General features: G+C 41.0%; 1 protein-coding gene and 1 long non-coding RNA gene across 4 annotated transcripts in view; one reads left to right on the top strand and one right to left on the bottom strand.

Moving 5' to 3' along the window:
* LOC131108080 (uncharacterized) overlaps positions 1–7,391 on the top strand; it is a 24,097-nt gene extending 16,706 nt beyond the window's left edge. The window contains exon 3 of the long non-coding RNA XR_013630444.1: positions 7,280–7,391. This is a non-coding gene — a long non-coding RNA (uncharacterized LOC131108080). The remainder of the gene's footprint in view (positions 1–7,279) is intronic.
* The window catches only part of LOC131108079 (cartilage acidic protein 1), a 26,161-nt gene extending 11,551 nt beyond the window's left edge, over positions 1–14,610 (bottom strand). For all 3 annotated transcript variants that reach the window (XM_058058833.2, XM_058058834.2, XM_078799344.1), the window contains exons 1-6: positions 14,475–14,610; positions 8,810–8,997; positions 7,105–7,301; positions 6,883–7,019; positions 2,198–2,354; positions 365–499 (exon numbers count right to left, since the gene is read on the bottom strand). In XM_058058833.2, the coding sequence (XP_057914816.1) occupies positions 365–499; positions 2,198–2,354; positions 6,883–7,019; positions 7,105–7,301; positions 8,810–8,997; positions 14,475–14,501 (841 nt within the window). In that variant the 5' untranslated portion in view covers positions 14,502–14,610. The remainder of the gene's footprint in view (positions 1–364; positions 500–2,197; positions 2,355–6,882; positions 7,020–7,104; positions 7,302–8,809; positions 8,998–14,474) is intronic.

Below are 14,610 nucleotides of genomic sequence, written 5' to 3'. Positions count from 1 at the left end.
TGTCCACTATATTGGGGATTACAAGTCTAAAGGTGACTATAGGGGTGTTATTTCATGCCGCGACTGCTCTAATAATGCCCATCTATCCATGGAGTAAAAGTAGTCGAAAACTAGTTTGTAGCCAATAACAGTTTAGTACACAACTTCTATAAGTGTCTCATAAACATCTGCAGCCAGCAGTGCACAGGAACTGACATCTTACATCCATCAGTTGACTTATTTGCATATTAATAGATTTGAGATTCAAAAAAAAGAGTAAGGTGGGATATGACACCTTCATTTATTTATTTGGTGAAACAGACAGAACACAAGCTATTATTGCAGTTCTGTCAGGATCTTTAAACCGTTAAATACTTCTTCTTACCGGCCTGCTGCGCCACATCAGTAAAAGTTCCATCTCCGTTGTTCCGAAACAGGAAGTTAGGTCCATACTCATTGTCGCAAAATACATCAGAGAAGGTCTGGCTCACGATGGGTCCCACTACCACACCTCGGCCCCCTGCACACATAGTAGTTGTATTTCAGAGGAGACAAAAAAAAACAGCAACTCCAGTTGGAACACAGATGAGTCCAAATATGCTGACTGTCTTTTGCCGCTTTGAGACTCATTCAAGAGCAAAGCAGTATTATTTTTTTTTTTCGGTGACATAGTGAAGTGGCTGCAATGCCATTTTGATACACAACTTCCCTGACCGTCCCCTCCTCACAAGTGATGAAAAAGCCATCTAGTGCACTGTATATCACTCACAGCAGTTTTGGCCCCGGCTCTTTCAGTCCGCCTCTGATGACATCCTGCTTGTAAAAATGGATGTGATGTAGATTGATTTGTTTACAGACCATCGCCAAAAACTTACTTGGATGTATTTTAAGGACTTTTCAATGACAGCTCGCTATGAAGAACAGTTTGACTACCGGGAGTGTCTCTTATCAAAGACAAAAAAAATCGCAGGCAAAATGGTTCACATGGTTGTCATTTATTGTGCTGTCAGGGCATCAAAGCTAGTATCCATTACCTGTTTTTTTTCCCTCGACAATGTAAGTCATGTAATGTGAGTAAGGGAGTGTCGGTGCTCTTGAAAATGGTAATGGTAATGGTTTTATTTCATTTGAACATGCACCAGATTACAATTGAGTGCATCCCATAATTAGTTCACAGTTCCACATGTCCAAAAGGAGTAGGAAGAAGCAAAGCTTATTAAATCCTACCCCTCCATCTGGTACTTTTACAATCAGTAACAGTTACATTTGTTCACTTCCCGCTTTCCATAATACAGTTTTTTTGTTTTTTGTTTTTTTTTAAATAATGTAATACGAGGTGATATGCATTATTTTAGCTGTTTGAAGATGAACTATATCAGCAAGTTTAAGTATTTGTGATTTTAGAAATAAGGAGTTAGTATGTTCTCTGTAGGCGGCATTATGAATTATCCTTACTGACCTTTTTTGCAGTACATTTAGCGAGTGAAGATTGCTTTTATAGTTATTTCCACACAATAAGTAAGATATGGTAGAACCAGAGAGCAATAAAGAGTGTGGAAAGGAAAGGAAATACCTACACTAAACTGTTGCCATTGTATGTGTGACGTAACCTTTGATCCAAGCTACCAGAATCAAATCTGAGAAACCAACATACTGTATTCACCCAAATATAAGACGCATGTATTTTTGTTTAAATTTGGTAGACTTTGGTAGAAAATTTGCAGGAATTAACCGCTGATCTATGGTGTACATATAATTTATAGTATATAAAAAACACCTTTATGTCAGCGTTTTTCATCTGAATGCTTGTATATGAAATAGCTCAAAGAATCACACATAAAACACACAGTAGTAGTGAAACTTTAAGATACCAGTTGCCGTGATGGATGTCATCTCACTTTGTATATGTGTCTCCCTTCCCCTTCGCCTCTCGTGACTTTGACTGGAGTAAACAGCTGACGAAGAGCCCACTGACAATTCCCCTCTTCCACTCGCCCTACAATTCATCACAACCTCATAGCATCTTTTTTTTTTTTTTTTTGGTCTTCCTGCCTGGAACCACATCAATATTTTAGCCTCTATGGGTACAACAAGCACACGCTCCTGTGCACACGTCTGTGTAAATCACACTGTAGCTCCGGCGCAGGCGGCTGGATGATCCTAAAGGTCTTCATCACCCACACACTCAAAAACACACACACCATTGCCACTGACCCACCAGTGAACTTGTTGACTCCAGACTGCTCTGCCACGTTGGAGAGGGCGATGACGCCTTGCGAGAGGTCACTCGCGGCGTCGTCCATCTCTATAAGTGCATGTGGGCCCACGTTTCCGCTGGCGTAGTTTGCTATGTAGATAGCATAACGACCCGTACCCTGAGGGGGAAAACATCGTTTACGTTTGGTAACATTGTTAAAGCAGGTAAAAGCTGACCTGTATAGAGAAATGTTTGGTTTCCCAAAATGGAAAATGTGATTCCTCCTGTGACCCAATTATAGTGTTATAATGTGTTGCCATAACAACAACAATGATTAAGAACACAGTAGGCATAAATCAAAATCCCTTTGCCAAGAAACATGTGGAAGCTTGATGATCAATAAGGCTTTATAGCATTTTACGTTGACAACCCAATCAAAAGCTGAGGAAGAACTTGTTTCTGACCCCCAACTCTGGTGAAGGTTGCTGTTGAGTATTTATTGTTCGTCTATTGAAGTTTCTTTTCCAAACAGCCTACCAGTGACAAAGACAAAGCAATTTTGTGGTATTGTAGCGCTGAAAAACGTCCATTCCTTCAACATCTCAGACCAAAAACAATTTCCTGTTTGTGCTTGACCTCAACAATTTTCATTCATTTTCTTCCCAGGAAAGAGTCCAAAGGAAAAAAAAAAAAAGATGAACAAACATCTTTCTACGTTATTATTTACAAATGCATGCACAGACTTTTCCACAGTGAGTGACATTTTGAGAGATGCGTGACTTCAGACTGAGAGAACAGGTAATACCTTGTTTTGTTGTTGCCATAGCAACGTTCACACCAAAGTGGCACACTGATTATCAATCCGTAGACTACTTATAGTGGTTAACTGTGGTTAACATACTGTACATTTGGTTTTGACTAAAAAAATATGTTGTGTTTGTTTTAGCACATGATGGTAAACAATGGAAAATGATCTCCAATTGTAAGTAACTGAAAAAAAACAGTTTTGGTCTGAAGTTTTAGGCTATAACACCAATGGCGAATCACATGTTGTGTTGCTCAAAACAAATTTTTCAGCAGTTGACTCTTAAAAAGTGTAGGACCTTCTGGAACAAATGAAAGACGCTATCCAATATTTCACGTGCCTGCCTTACAGCATCATGTTTATGGACCACTTTCTTTAAATATACTTCTATGATACATTCACATACATACCAATAAAGACTGCTGTATGTATGATGTGTAAGCACACTCTACATATGTACACTAGCTAAATCGCAAGAAACTAAACATTTCCCCTTAATCAAACCCCTCTACGAGTTTCCCAGCCCCACCCTACTCCTCCTCCCTTTGGAGATTAATTTCACACTCCATTATCAGTCGGAGCCCCTGCAGACACAAATGGAAACACACTAATAGTCTACACACTTGAGTTTTCCCAACATATTTCCTTCAATGAAAACCCATGCATGTATAAGAACACACACACGTGTCAAAGCTATATTTTATTATTACAGGACATGAAAGGTAAATGAGTCTGATTGATGTGTCACTCTCAAAATGTCATGAAGTGTCAAATTCTGAGCCACTGACTTGGGAGGGGTCGAGCTCCATCGCACACACACACACACACACTCACTACCTCATAGCTTGAAAAATGAGACTGAACTGCAATGAAAGACCCGAAGGCCTCTGGCAGTTACTTAACAAACCTAAAAGTCAATGATTTTTCAATAAGTCTTTGCCCCAAGGCTAATTTCTGTCAGTGCAATTGGCAATGTAATAAGTGTGACACGCATCTTTGCAAAGTGCATGTGAGGCGCCGGCTTACAGTGTGTACCTACATTATTCCAATGCCAGAAACCACTGAAATTGACTCAACGGGCAATGATGCCGTATTGATTAACCGTAATATCCTAAACATACATTTTATGATACACTCATACAAATCTAAAGTCTTGTTTTTCCTGCTGACTGCAGAGATGCCTGTGAACTGAATGTTCATTTCTCTACCATAAGCCAAGCAAAGACGTTGCAGAGAATTTGGCAGTACATTCAACCTTTACCATCTAGACTCACAACAGCCGAGAATGAGTAACCACACCAGCCCTCCACATCCAGCATATTCCCCTCCAAGATTGTCCAAGACCAGCCACTTGAACAGTTGATGCAACAAAAATAAATAGCCAAAGGATTTCTGCACAAACTGTCAGAAACCATCAGGGGCTCAACCAGTTTGTTGTAACCGACTTTAGTAGGAAAATGCTCATGTTTGATGGTGTGTAGCACTATGGAGGGATGTTCACTTCATGAATGAATCCCAGTGGTCATTGTACGGGACAGATGGCAAACAGCGTGTATGTCGTCGTGTGGATGAGTGGTTTGCAGATGTCATCGTTGTGGATCGAGTGGACATTCTGCCGGTGGGGTCATGGTATGGTCAGGCGTATGTAATGTAACAAACACAGGTGCATTTTGTTGAGATGCACACACAGAGATCCCATGGCAGGCCTATTGCTGTGCCACTCATCCACGACCATCACCTCATGTTGCAACACGATAATGCATGGCCCCATGTTGCAAGAAATGGTAAATGGTCTTTCACTTGTGTAGCGCTTTTCCACCTCTAAGGCACTCAAATCGCTTTGAGACTGTTAGCCCGTTTACCTACTGATGACGCAGCATCAGGAGCAACTGGTGGTTCAGTATCTTGGCTAAGGATACTTTGACATGATCACAGGCAGATGGAGGATTTTATTAATGCTGGCTGAGGAGTTTGCAACATTGATATATGCCTGTTATTTAATGAACATTTGGTGAAAGAGTGCAATGTTTTCCTTCCCACTTTCTCATGCACTCCAAATCATTATTAAAATATTATAGGTATTAGGTATTATTCATTCATTCATTTTCTACCGCTTTTTCCTCACGAGGGTCGCGGGGGTGCTGGAGCCTATCCCAGCTGTCTTCGGGTGAGAGGCGGTGTACACCCTGGACTGGTCGCCAGCCAATCACAGGGCACATATAGACAAACAACCATTCACACTCACATTCATACCTATGGACAATTTGGAGTCGCCAATTAACCTAGCATGTTTTTGGAATGTGGGAGGAAACCGGAGTACCCGGAGAAAACCCACGCATGCACGGGGAGAACATGCAAACTCCACACAGAGATGACCGACGGTGGAATTGAACCCTGGTCTCCTAGCTGTGAGGTCTGCACGCTAACCACTCGACCGCCGTGCTGCTAAATTAGGAAATTAGTTTTCAAATTGTTATCGTTTGCTTCAAGTTAACTGCAAAGCTTTAATATGGGCACCTTTATGTCAATTGGTACCAAGCTGTTTATTTAAGAGTAAACAAGACAACACGCATGCACCACTCACCCACTACCCAACATCAGCCCCACTTTTGTTGCCTGCTTGAATGTAATTTAATAAATGCATGTTCCCTTTGTCGTCGTGCCGGAACCGCCACGGAAGAACACACACCACGTCTGTTTGGCTGGCTCTGAAAGTATTATGCCATTAAAAGTGGATATCTTTCCAATCGGGGTGGCAGCTGCACAACCCATCAGTGCTTGGTGAGATGGGACTGCGGTTTGAGGAGGAGGAAAAAAAAAAAAACAAAAAAAACAATCGTGAACCCAACTGTCCTCTCTCTCGACTATTAGCTTCTTTATCCCTAGATTGGAAGCCAACGTGCGATAAGAGACAAAGAAAGAGGCCGTCAGAGAAAGTAAAAGAGGCGGAAGAGAAATGAAAAAGGGACTGAATGGAAAAATAGAGAAAATGATACTGGGCAGAGAGCAGTCATCACTCATCCCCTCATACGATGTTCTATAAAACAAACGAGCCCCGGCCTTTGTAATTACGCTGCTTGCCGATGGACAGTGGGGAGAAAATGGCCCAGCAGTCCCCCAAATGAAGTGTCATAGCACATGCTGAGGAGGGCGGCACAGGCAGGCCATGAATTATCACTGGTAAACAAACAGAGCCAACCATGCATGCGCACAGAACACATAAATATACAGTGGAATCTTCAAAGTTTAATGCAACAATGCACATTTTCCTGCAGGAAGTATTCTAAAGTACATTTTTCCAATCTTTACCTGGTGGTGGTTCAGAACCCAGCGTTGAATTGTTGATCCATTCATAGTGGGTTGCAGACAGCTATTCAAAAATGCATTAAAATATATAATTTAAATTTGCATACAGACTGGTCTTAGGTATACCATTTGAGTATTAAGTTAAGTTACTTAACTGTTAAGTGTTAAGTTACTGTGTGATGATTTTAGTGTTCTTTGTAAGATGCCACAATGAGTCTGTTATATTGAGTAATGACCTCCTGCGATTTCCGATGGGTTGAAAAGCTCATTGTGACTTGGCTTATAGTTCGTGATTGACTCCTGTCAAAGAGAGAGCTACTGTTTCTTCACTGACACACAAGTGGCACATTATTTAAATGATTAGTAGTAGTTCTGAAGTATAGGAGATGTCACAAGCCTGGAACATAGTCATAGGTTCATCTCTCCAGTGGAACATCCTGTACGGAGTTTACATGTTCTGTGCGTGCCCGGTTTTCCCCAGGTACCTCAGATTTTTCCCATATTCCAAAAAAAATACATGTCACAAGAAAATGGATGGATGGAAATATGGATGACTTTGGAGGTTCAACTGTAGTGTGTGTGTGTGTGCCTTTACCTTTCTGTCTACACAGGCGACTGATCTTCCAGCCATACGGTTGGCTACATCTCTGTGTTCATTAATGTCATCACTCAGCAAATCCTCAAAGCGTCCATTACGGAACTTGAACAGTTTGTCTGAGTATGTCGCCCGTCCTGATGCAGGGGAAAGCGTCACAAAAGAAGAACTTTAGGCAGCCTCAAAAAACGTCTGTGTGGATAATATCAAAAACAATGTTACCAGAAAAGGCGTTATTGGTGTTGAGTACATAAATCTCCTCCCGACCGTCACCATCAATGTCACACGCTGTTACCCCAATGGCGTTGCCTTGGCGGTCTCTCAAGGCGTAGAACGGGGAGTTGCGGTTGTCCACGGCGATGTTGACCAATCTTTTTCTCTGCTTGTCATACTTCAGCACCAGGTTAGGACCATTGTAACTGCCAACGGGGGAGCCAGAGGAGATACATTAGATTAAGCAATCAGCAGGTTCTTCAGCAATCTTAGAGCTACTTTGACAACAAGAAAGGTGAGGTGAGTGATTTGTGTTTTGAAAATATGACATTTACAGTACAGTACTTTATTTATGATGCACATTCATGATAAAATCTATATATTTTTAAGTTGACACCAATAACAATAATAATAAATTTCTATTATTTTTTACATTTAGATATAACTGGAGTTTGTGCACACTTTGTCCAAACCAAAAATCATGACATCACTGCTATTAACAAAACATTAAAAGTAGTGGTGGCTCAGAAGTGCAAACGGTTGTTCTTCTGTCTTCGAAGATGGTAAAGGATTGGGTGTCCGTCCAAATCCCAGAATGCTTTAACCCTTTGGTCATCTCTGGCAAACCGTTTGCACCTTTCAAATGCCAGAGAGATAGGAACAAGCCCTGGACCCCAGGCGTTGTAGCAACGCTGGCATTTCAGTGGCTGATCAGGTTTAATGTGTTGAATCTCTTTTTTTTTTCTTATTGTGGATTGTTTGCAGAACATTTGGTGCTCTAGCTCGCAAAATTCAAGTGGTGAGATACAGGAGATGCCTGATTCTCGGATCTACAGGACTGACCTAACAGATTTTTTTTTCCCTACGAAAAAGTCTGAAAAAGACAAGTCACATTTGATGTCTGTAGATTTTTACATGCAAACCAACAGGTGGTGACCAAGTGAGTCAGAGCTTTTCCTATTGTCACTCACACAAACACTTGTGGCCTGGAGAGATGCTGCTGACTCATGGAAAAAGTAGTTAAAATGTCAGGAAATTTAGCAAATTCATATTGAAAATAAGATATTTTTTAAAAATCATTTTGTCTAGGACTGGCTTAAAAATATTTTTCCAGAATATTGAAAAGGAGAAGGTCACGACCTATTAGTATTTTCCGGGTTTCCTTACATTTATACACCAAACATAGCTCCACTCGTGTAAAAGTAACAGGAAACGTTCATTTGACTCTGTTATAATTTGTCACTGAAGGTCATTATGTCAATACAGTCGTATAAATGAAGGCCGTGATGAGGTTCTCCAAATGTGATGCCCTCTCTCTGAATTGCTGCTGAATAGGACGTCTTTGCAGGAAAGACATTTATGAGGCGCGGCCATTTACATCCATCCATCTGCAGCCTGTGAGGAATTCATCGCCGCTTGACTGGATCGAAGCAAGCTTGCCAAACCATCTCCATCAGTGGCGCTCTGTCCAATCTCAATCCATTATCATCACATGAGTGAGCCGTAAGTCTTTTTAAAGTCTTTTGCCTTTGTCTTCAACCTTTAGCTCGGAAAATCAAGTGCACCTCCCAATCCAGACTTAGATAGCTATCACTCAGAAGTTCAATCATCTGTTCAAATTCGGCTAATGGATGAAATTAAACATTGCTTGGACCACTGTGGGAGAAGCATTGAGGCGGGAAGTGCCGCAGCTCATTTCCACAAACTTTCTCACCCTGCAACAAATATCTCCAGATCTCCGTCGCCATCCACGTCTGTGACCGCTACGCCGTAGTTGAGCTGGGTGGGGTTGTTGTCGTAGTCAGGGGGAAGCACGGTCTTGGTCACGGCCGAGAACATGGGCTCTGAACGCTGGGCTGAGCAGAGCACGGGCAGGAACAGGACCAATTGCAACATCATGATCTACAGAGAGGAGGATACATTTGATGTAGAATTTTGTTGCACGATCATGATAGACAGTGGAACCTTGGTAAGTCATGGTCATTAACCAAGAACTAGGGTAGATGCTAACAGTACTGTCTAAAGCCATTCATTCATTCATTCTCTACCGCTTGTCCTTACGAGGGTCACGAGGGGTGCTGGAGCCTATCACAGCTGTCTTCGGGCGACTGGACTGGTCGCCAGCCAATCACAGGGCACATATAGACAAACAACCATTCACACTCACATTCATACCTATGGACAATTTGGAGTCGCCAATTAACCTAGCATGTTTTTGGAATGTGGGAGGAAACCGGATTACCCGGAGAAAACCCACACATGCACGGGGAGAACAAACTCCACACTGAGATGGCTGAGGGTGGAATTGAACACTGGTCTCCTAGCTGTGAGGTCTGCACACTAACCACTCGATCGCCGTACCTTTAGTTTAGTTTAGTTTAGTTTAGTTTTAGTTTTAGTTTTAGTTTTAGTTTAGTTTAGTTTAGTTTAGAGGGTGGGATTGAACTCGGGTCTCCTCGCTGTGAGGTGTGCGCGCTAACCCCTCGACCGCCGTGCAGCCTGTCTAACGCCAATATTATTGATATTATCTTTAGTATCACAGCAGTTATTGTAACACCAAACACACAATTTGACTATTGTAGGACAGAACATGGAAAAGCGCAATATGACATCAGCTATGGGAAGTTAACTACAGTCACACAGACTTCCAACAGATTCGGATTCCATAAAAAAATATATTTTATTTGAATTGATCTTTAAGTTTCCTCGTAGTGGAAATGAAGCCAAATGGCCGTCCCTCGTAGTCATTTTGTGACGTAAGAGTACAATCAGGAAATCTCTCAAAACCTGTGAAACAGATTGCAGTACATTTAGTTTTATGTTTAGGCTATGATGTTTAGAGTGCGAAACAAGGAAGTAGTGAATTTCCGATCTAGGTTTTCACAGAAGTGTTATACCGTGATCCAGTTGTGATCTGACAAATCTTAGGTACTTTTGATCACATGTAAAATTACTACAGCTTCTGCTTGGACATTAACACCTCGGCACCTGTTGAAACACCAAGTGCAGGTTGGGTTGCAAGGTTTATAGTGTGCGCAATGCACTTAATGTGGGGTTCCAACCTTGTTTCGTGCACTGACACTTCCATATTATGTGTGGATTATGTATTATCATTCATAGTAGAGATGACATAGTTTACTGTCTGATTGACCTCTGGCTGTCCTGTTCTGTTGAGACAGCTTTTCTCTGAACAAGAAATATTGTCATGTGTTAATCTTGTGTGACACCGCTCCCATGTGGTAAATTGGAAGACTTTGAGTCCACTCCACCTGGAATCATAATGTCACCGGCAGTCTGTTCCCCCATCCTCAATATAGGAAGTTAGATGACCGAACAAGCAAAAAATTTTCAGGTTTGTTCACAGTTCAACCTTGGCAGAAATCAGCATACACGGTCCTGCATGTCTCATTTTCATTAAGTTTTGTTAAAAAAAAAAAAAACATATCCCAAAGTTATCATTATGTGCTCATTTTGAACATCAACGCACACATTTCTCTCTCCGGTTCCAGCAAATGAGAATCACGTAAAAACAGTAAATCACCACGTTTCCAAACTCTGACACGGACCATATGTGCTAAATATACTCCAAACCCATTGTGAGCCGAGCGGCTGCAGATCTTTGGCTGAGCTTTGTGCTGTGCTCAGACATAAAGATAAAGATATAGCGCTGCACTCAGTGGTATTCTGCAGACTTAGAAAGTGAACAACCCATCACATGAAGACAGGCTGAGGAATTACAGGACAGAAAATCCATACCGGGAGAAGAGTCTGAGCCCGAGGCCGAGCAAGAACACAGGGGAAACCGATATGACCCAACGTAACAGACTTGAGGTGTTGTTCCTCCAGGGATGGTGGCCACCTCTAAATTGGGAAGTCATTGCGGGATAATAGGACAGAGTGATGTGTAAGAGTCCTATTAGTGGTCAACAGATAAAAGTGAGCGCAAGACGACTTGATCCAATTGGCTTGTGAAAAGAAGGTGGGAGAGGAGACAAACATCCCTGTGGGGAGGAAAGGAAAGCAGAAGGTCACCTCCTTTAAAGTTGAAATAAAACACTCATCATCATGCTGCGAAACTTAACACACACACACACACTAAGTGGCGTTTACAAGCTGACACCTTAATTTGCTCAGCCTGCAGATTTATGCCGGCAGCCTTCTTCGTCATAGCATCATGGCTGCTTTACTGCTGCAGCTTCCTCCTTTCTACTAGCCTACATTCACCCTGTATGTGATTGATGCCTCCTTAACATCTCGCTCAACAATTCAATTTAAGATAAACACTACACCGCACTTTGAGTAATACTCTCCAAAGCCCCGGCAGCCAAGAAGGGAAGCACCACCACTGACAACCATGGAAATATCGCTATACTGCCCTCCACGCTCTTTCCTCACGGGTGGCTTTTTAGCCCGTAGCGGTTAGCAAGTCAGGTTAATTAACAACAATGGAGGTTGATGATAAGGCCGTTTCTCTCCATTAGTCCAGGAGGAGATGACAAATGAATTGCAGCGGGACATTTTACAATAAAGCTTTCACAATGAGATGAATATTTTGGAAAATGCGAAGCCATTTTGCATAAAAAGTCAATACTCACATGCAATATGCAACCCCTTTTTTTGTTTTTCCACGGCATGGTACCAGTGTGGCTCAACTGGGGGCAGTTGGTTTTGAAATAGAACAATTAAGGAACAATAGGACCATGTTAGTGAGAGCAAACAAGCAGACAGTGATGGAGAATGAAGGTGTCTGGGAGCATATTTAACGATGGCTACAAGAAAGTAGAGACAAGGGACAAGTACGCAATTCTAGCTATGGGCTATATGGGTAAGGATTCTCTTGGGGGGGGCGGGGGGGGCTGTAAAGGAGGGGGAATTCCCACTCATTTAGTAAGGATGTGTGGCATATGGGCGCCCTCTTCAGATGCTCGTGCCCCCATTCTTTTTTTCCAAAAAAAAACAACAAAAAAACGCATTTATTAAAAACAGAAAAATGAATAAACTTTGCTTTGGTTTTGATTTTCTACAAGAAAAGCTCTGATAAAAACATTCCACTGTTCTCAAATATCTTAATTTTTATTTTTCTGCACAAAATAAGATGAAAAATAAATAAACAAATCAAAAATAAAGAAAATCAATCAATCAGTAATAAATAAATATAATAATAATAATAATAATAAAACTGCATATAAAAACTTGAGAAACAACATATAGTTGGTGGGTAGACAAATTATTTTTTTCAGATTAAAATTAACAAAGCATTATTAGAGCCCTGTAGACATGACAAAACACGACTATAGTCACATTTATACTTTTTTTATTTACAACATATTGCGCAACTGCAGGGTCTTGAGACATATGCTAACTCGCAAACTAGAGAACTAGCGACCTAAACGGTAGCCTTCAAGTTATTTCGTTTAAACTTAAATAGCCAAAAACTTACCACTTCCACACGGATAGGGAGGTTAACTATTCACCGTTATTTAACGTTTAACATGAACATTAATCAAACGTAATATTTTTTTCTGGGTACATGATATCATACAGAAAACTAATAATAGCAAGTAGTTACTGCGCAATGGAAAAGGGTCACCCCCTTGCCAGGACATTTTGTACAATTATTGGACACCTAAGGCGGTTTCAGTCCTCCTTCCTCTGGTGATCATGTCCAACTATCCTTGGCCAGTTGCTCCTGATGCTGCGTCATCAGCAGGTGGATGTCAAAGCGCTTTGAGTGCCTTGGAAGTGGAAAAGTGCTATACAAGTGAAAGACCATCTACCACACCATCTATTCTTGATTTAAAGAACGCCACCAAACACTTATTCCATGATTTAGACATAACCTCACGATTCAACAGGTCCTTTCTTGGTTCCAACAAGAGTGACCCCTGACCTTACAGGTTTTGGATGAAAGCCACACTCCAAAACTGTAGAAAACTAAAGAATATGCATGGTTTCAATCCTGAAGTAGGCCAGAGGCTGTTTTTTTTTTGCTGTATGACAGAAATAAAGGTGTCCATAATAATTCAGTCGATGGCCTGGTAGAAGAGAAAGGAAGTCTGAAGACCACAGGGGAGCTGTATTGACAAAATAGTAGGGAGATGTCTTATCCAGTCAAGGACATCCAGCCCGCATTCACCACAGTAAATGTCCATTTTTTAAAGTAACTCACAGCAAGACCTTTCCAGGTGTAAGAAGTCACAGACATTTTTCAGCAAGCTATTGGTTCTGAGGATATAATGTCTTCTTAACAGCTATCTTACCCCCTGCTTGAGTGTGAACAAGAAGCATACTTTTAGGTAAAACAGTCAAATACCATGAAATAGCCTCCGGGATAATGTGTCGTCTCAGGCCCAGAGAAATGTTTTCACTTTGGGTTATTTATACCGGCATTAAGAGGCCATTACAGCAGCGTGCAGCATCAGCATGTGCCTTGTGGAGCGTTCATGCTCAGCTCTGATCCTGATAACACTGCGACAAAGAGCCAGTGAAGACGTTCACTTTCAAAACACGCTCCCGCACCATCTCTTTTTGCTGTGAAGGACACCCCCCCTGCTGCAGAGCGCACACACACACACACACACACACACACATAGGGGCTGGACTAGTCCCAGCAAATGACACTTAACTTTCACTCTAAGTAATCAACAGTCCCCATTAAAGTTAAGCTCTAATTTATCCATCAAGGATCACAGCAGCTCCTCAGAGGCACAATAAAAACAACAGGGACACAATACTAACGACACAATTTATAGTTTAAACCACATATTATATTATCATCTCTTAGATTAAAATTTTAATTTTAAAAAGAGATTTTTCATTATATTTTTTCATTTTTTATTAAACCACATTTTGGATCAGTCATCAGACTTTTGATCAGGCTTATCTTTTAAAATGATATTAATTGTGTTATTATAATAATAATAACACAACAATTGAAAAACAATAGTAACTAGTATGCATTCTTTTTGTATTTTTGTTATTATTATTATGACTGACAACATTGTACTGTGCGTACATCAACATGCAGTCCAAATATGAGGTCCCGATATTGCATCCACTTGACCTATGACCCTGCATGGTTTTCATTAGATGTATACAGTAAACAGTATTATAATTTTTGCAAAGATGCTTGTGATAAAAAACTGTGAATACATTACCTTTTGAGAAAACTACTTGGCAAAATAAGGAAAATACACACACACACACACAACTTATTTGTATATTTTATAATTAAGAAACAGCATTCCACTGACTGGAAATGATTAATTCTACCATCAGAAGCAAATACGTAAAATTACTCAGAATGTGGTCATCAACTTTCTGTTGTCTTTTCAGTATTTAACGCACAGGCAGCAGCAGCAACTTAATGAGGTACTCACAGATATGAAGAAGGGAAACTTCGACATGAAGAAAGGAAAAGAGTCCCCTATCCTCGGTTAGAAGTCCCCTGAACACCACGGTTATCACAAGGTAGTCTTTTTTTTCCCCCTTCACCACTTATTCCCTTAACACAAC

Source organism: Doryrhamphus excisus, linkage group LG20 (genome assembly GCF_037039965.1).
Source record: "Doryrhamphus excisus strain RoL-2023G ecotype Guam linkage group LG20, RoL_Dexc_Guam_v1.1, whole genome shotgun sequence".
NCBI classification, from domain to species: Eukaryota; Metazoa; Chordata; class Actinopteri; order Syngnathiformes; family Syngnathidae; genus Doryrhamphus; species Doryrhamphus excisus.
The sequence above is the reverse complement of the archived record's forward strand: the minus strand, read 5'-3'. Positions and strand labels throughout refer to the sequence as shown.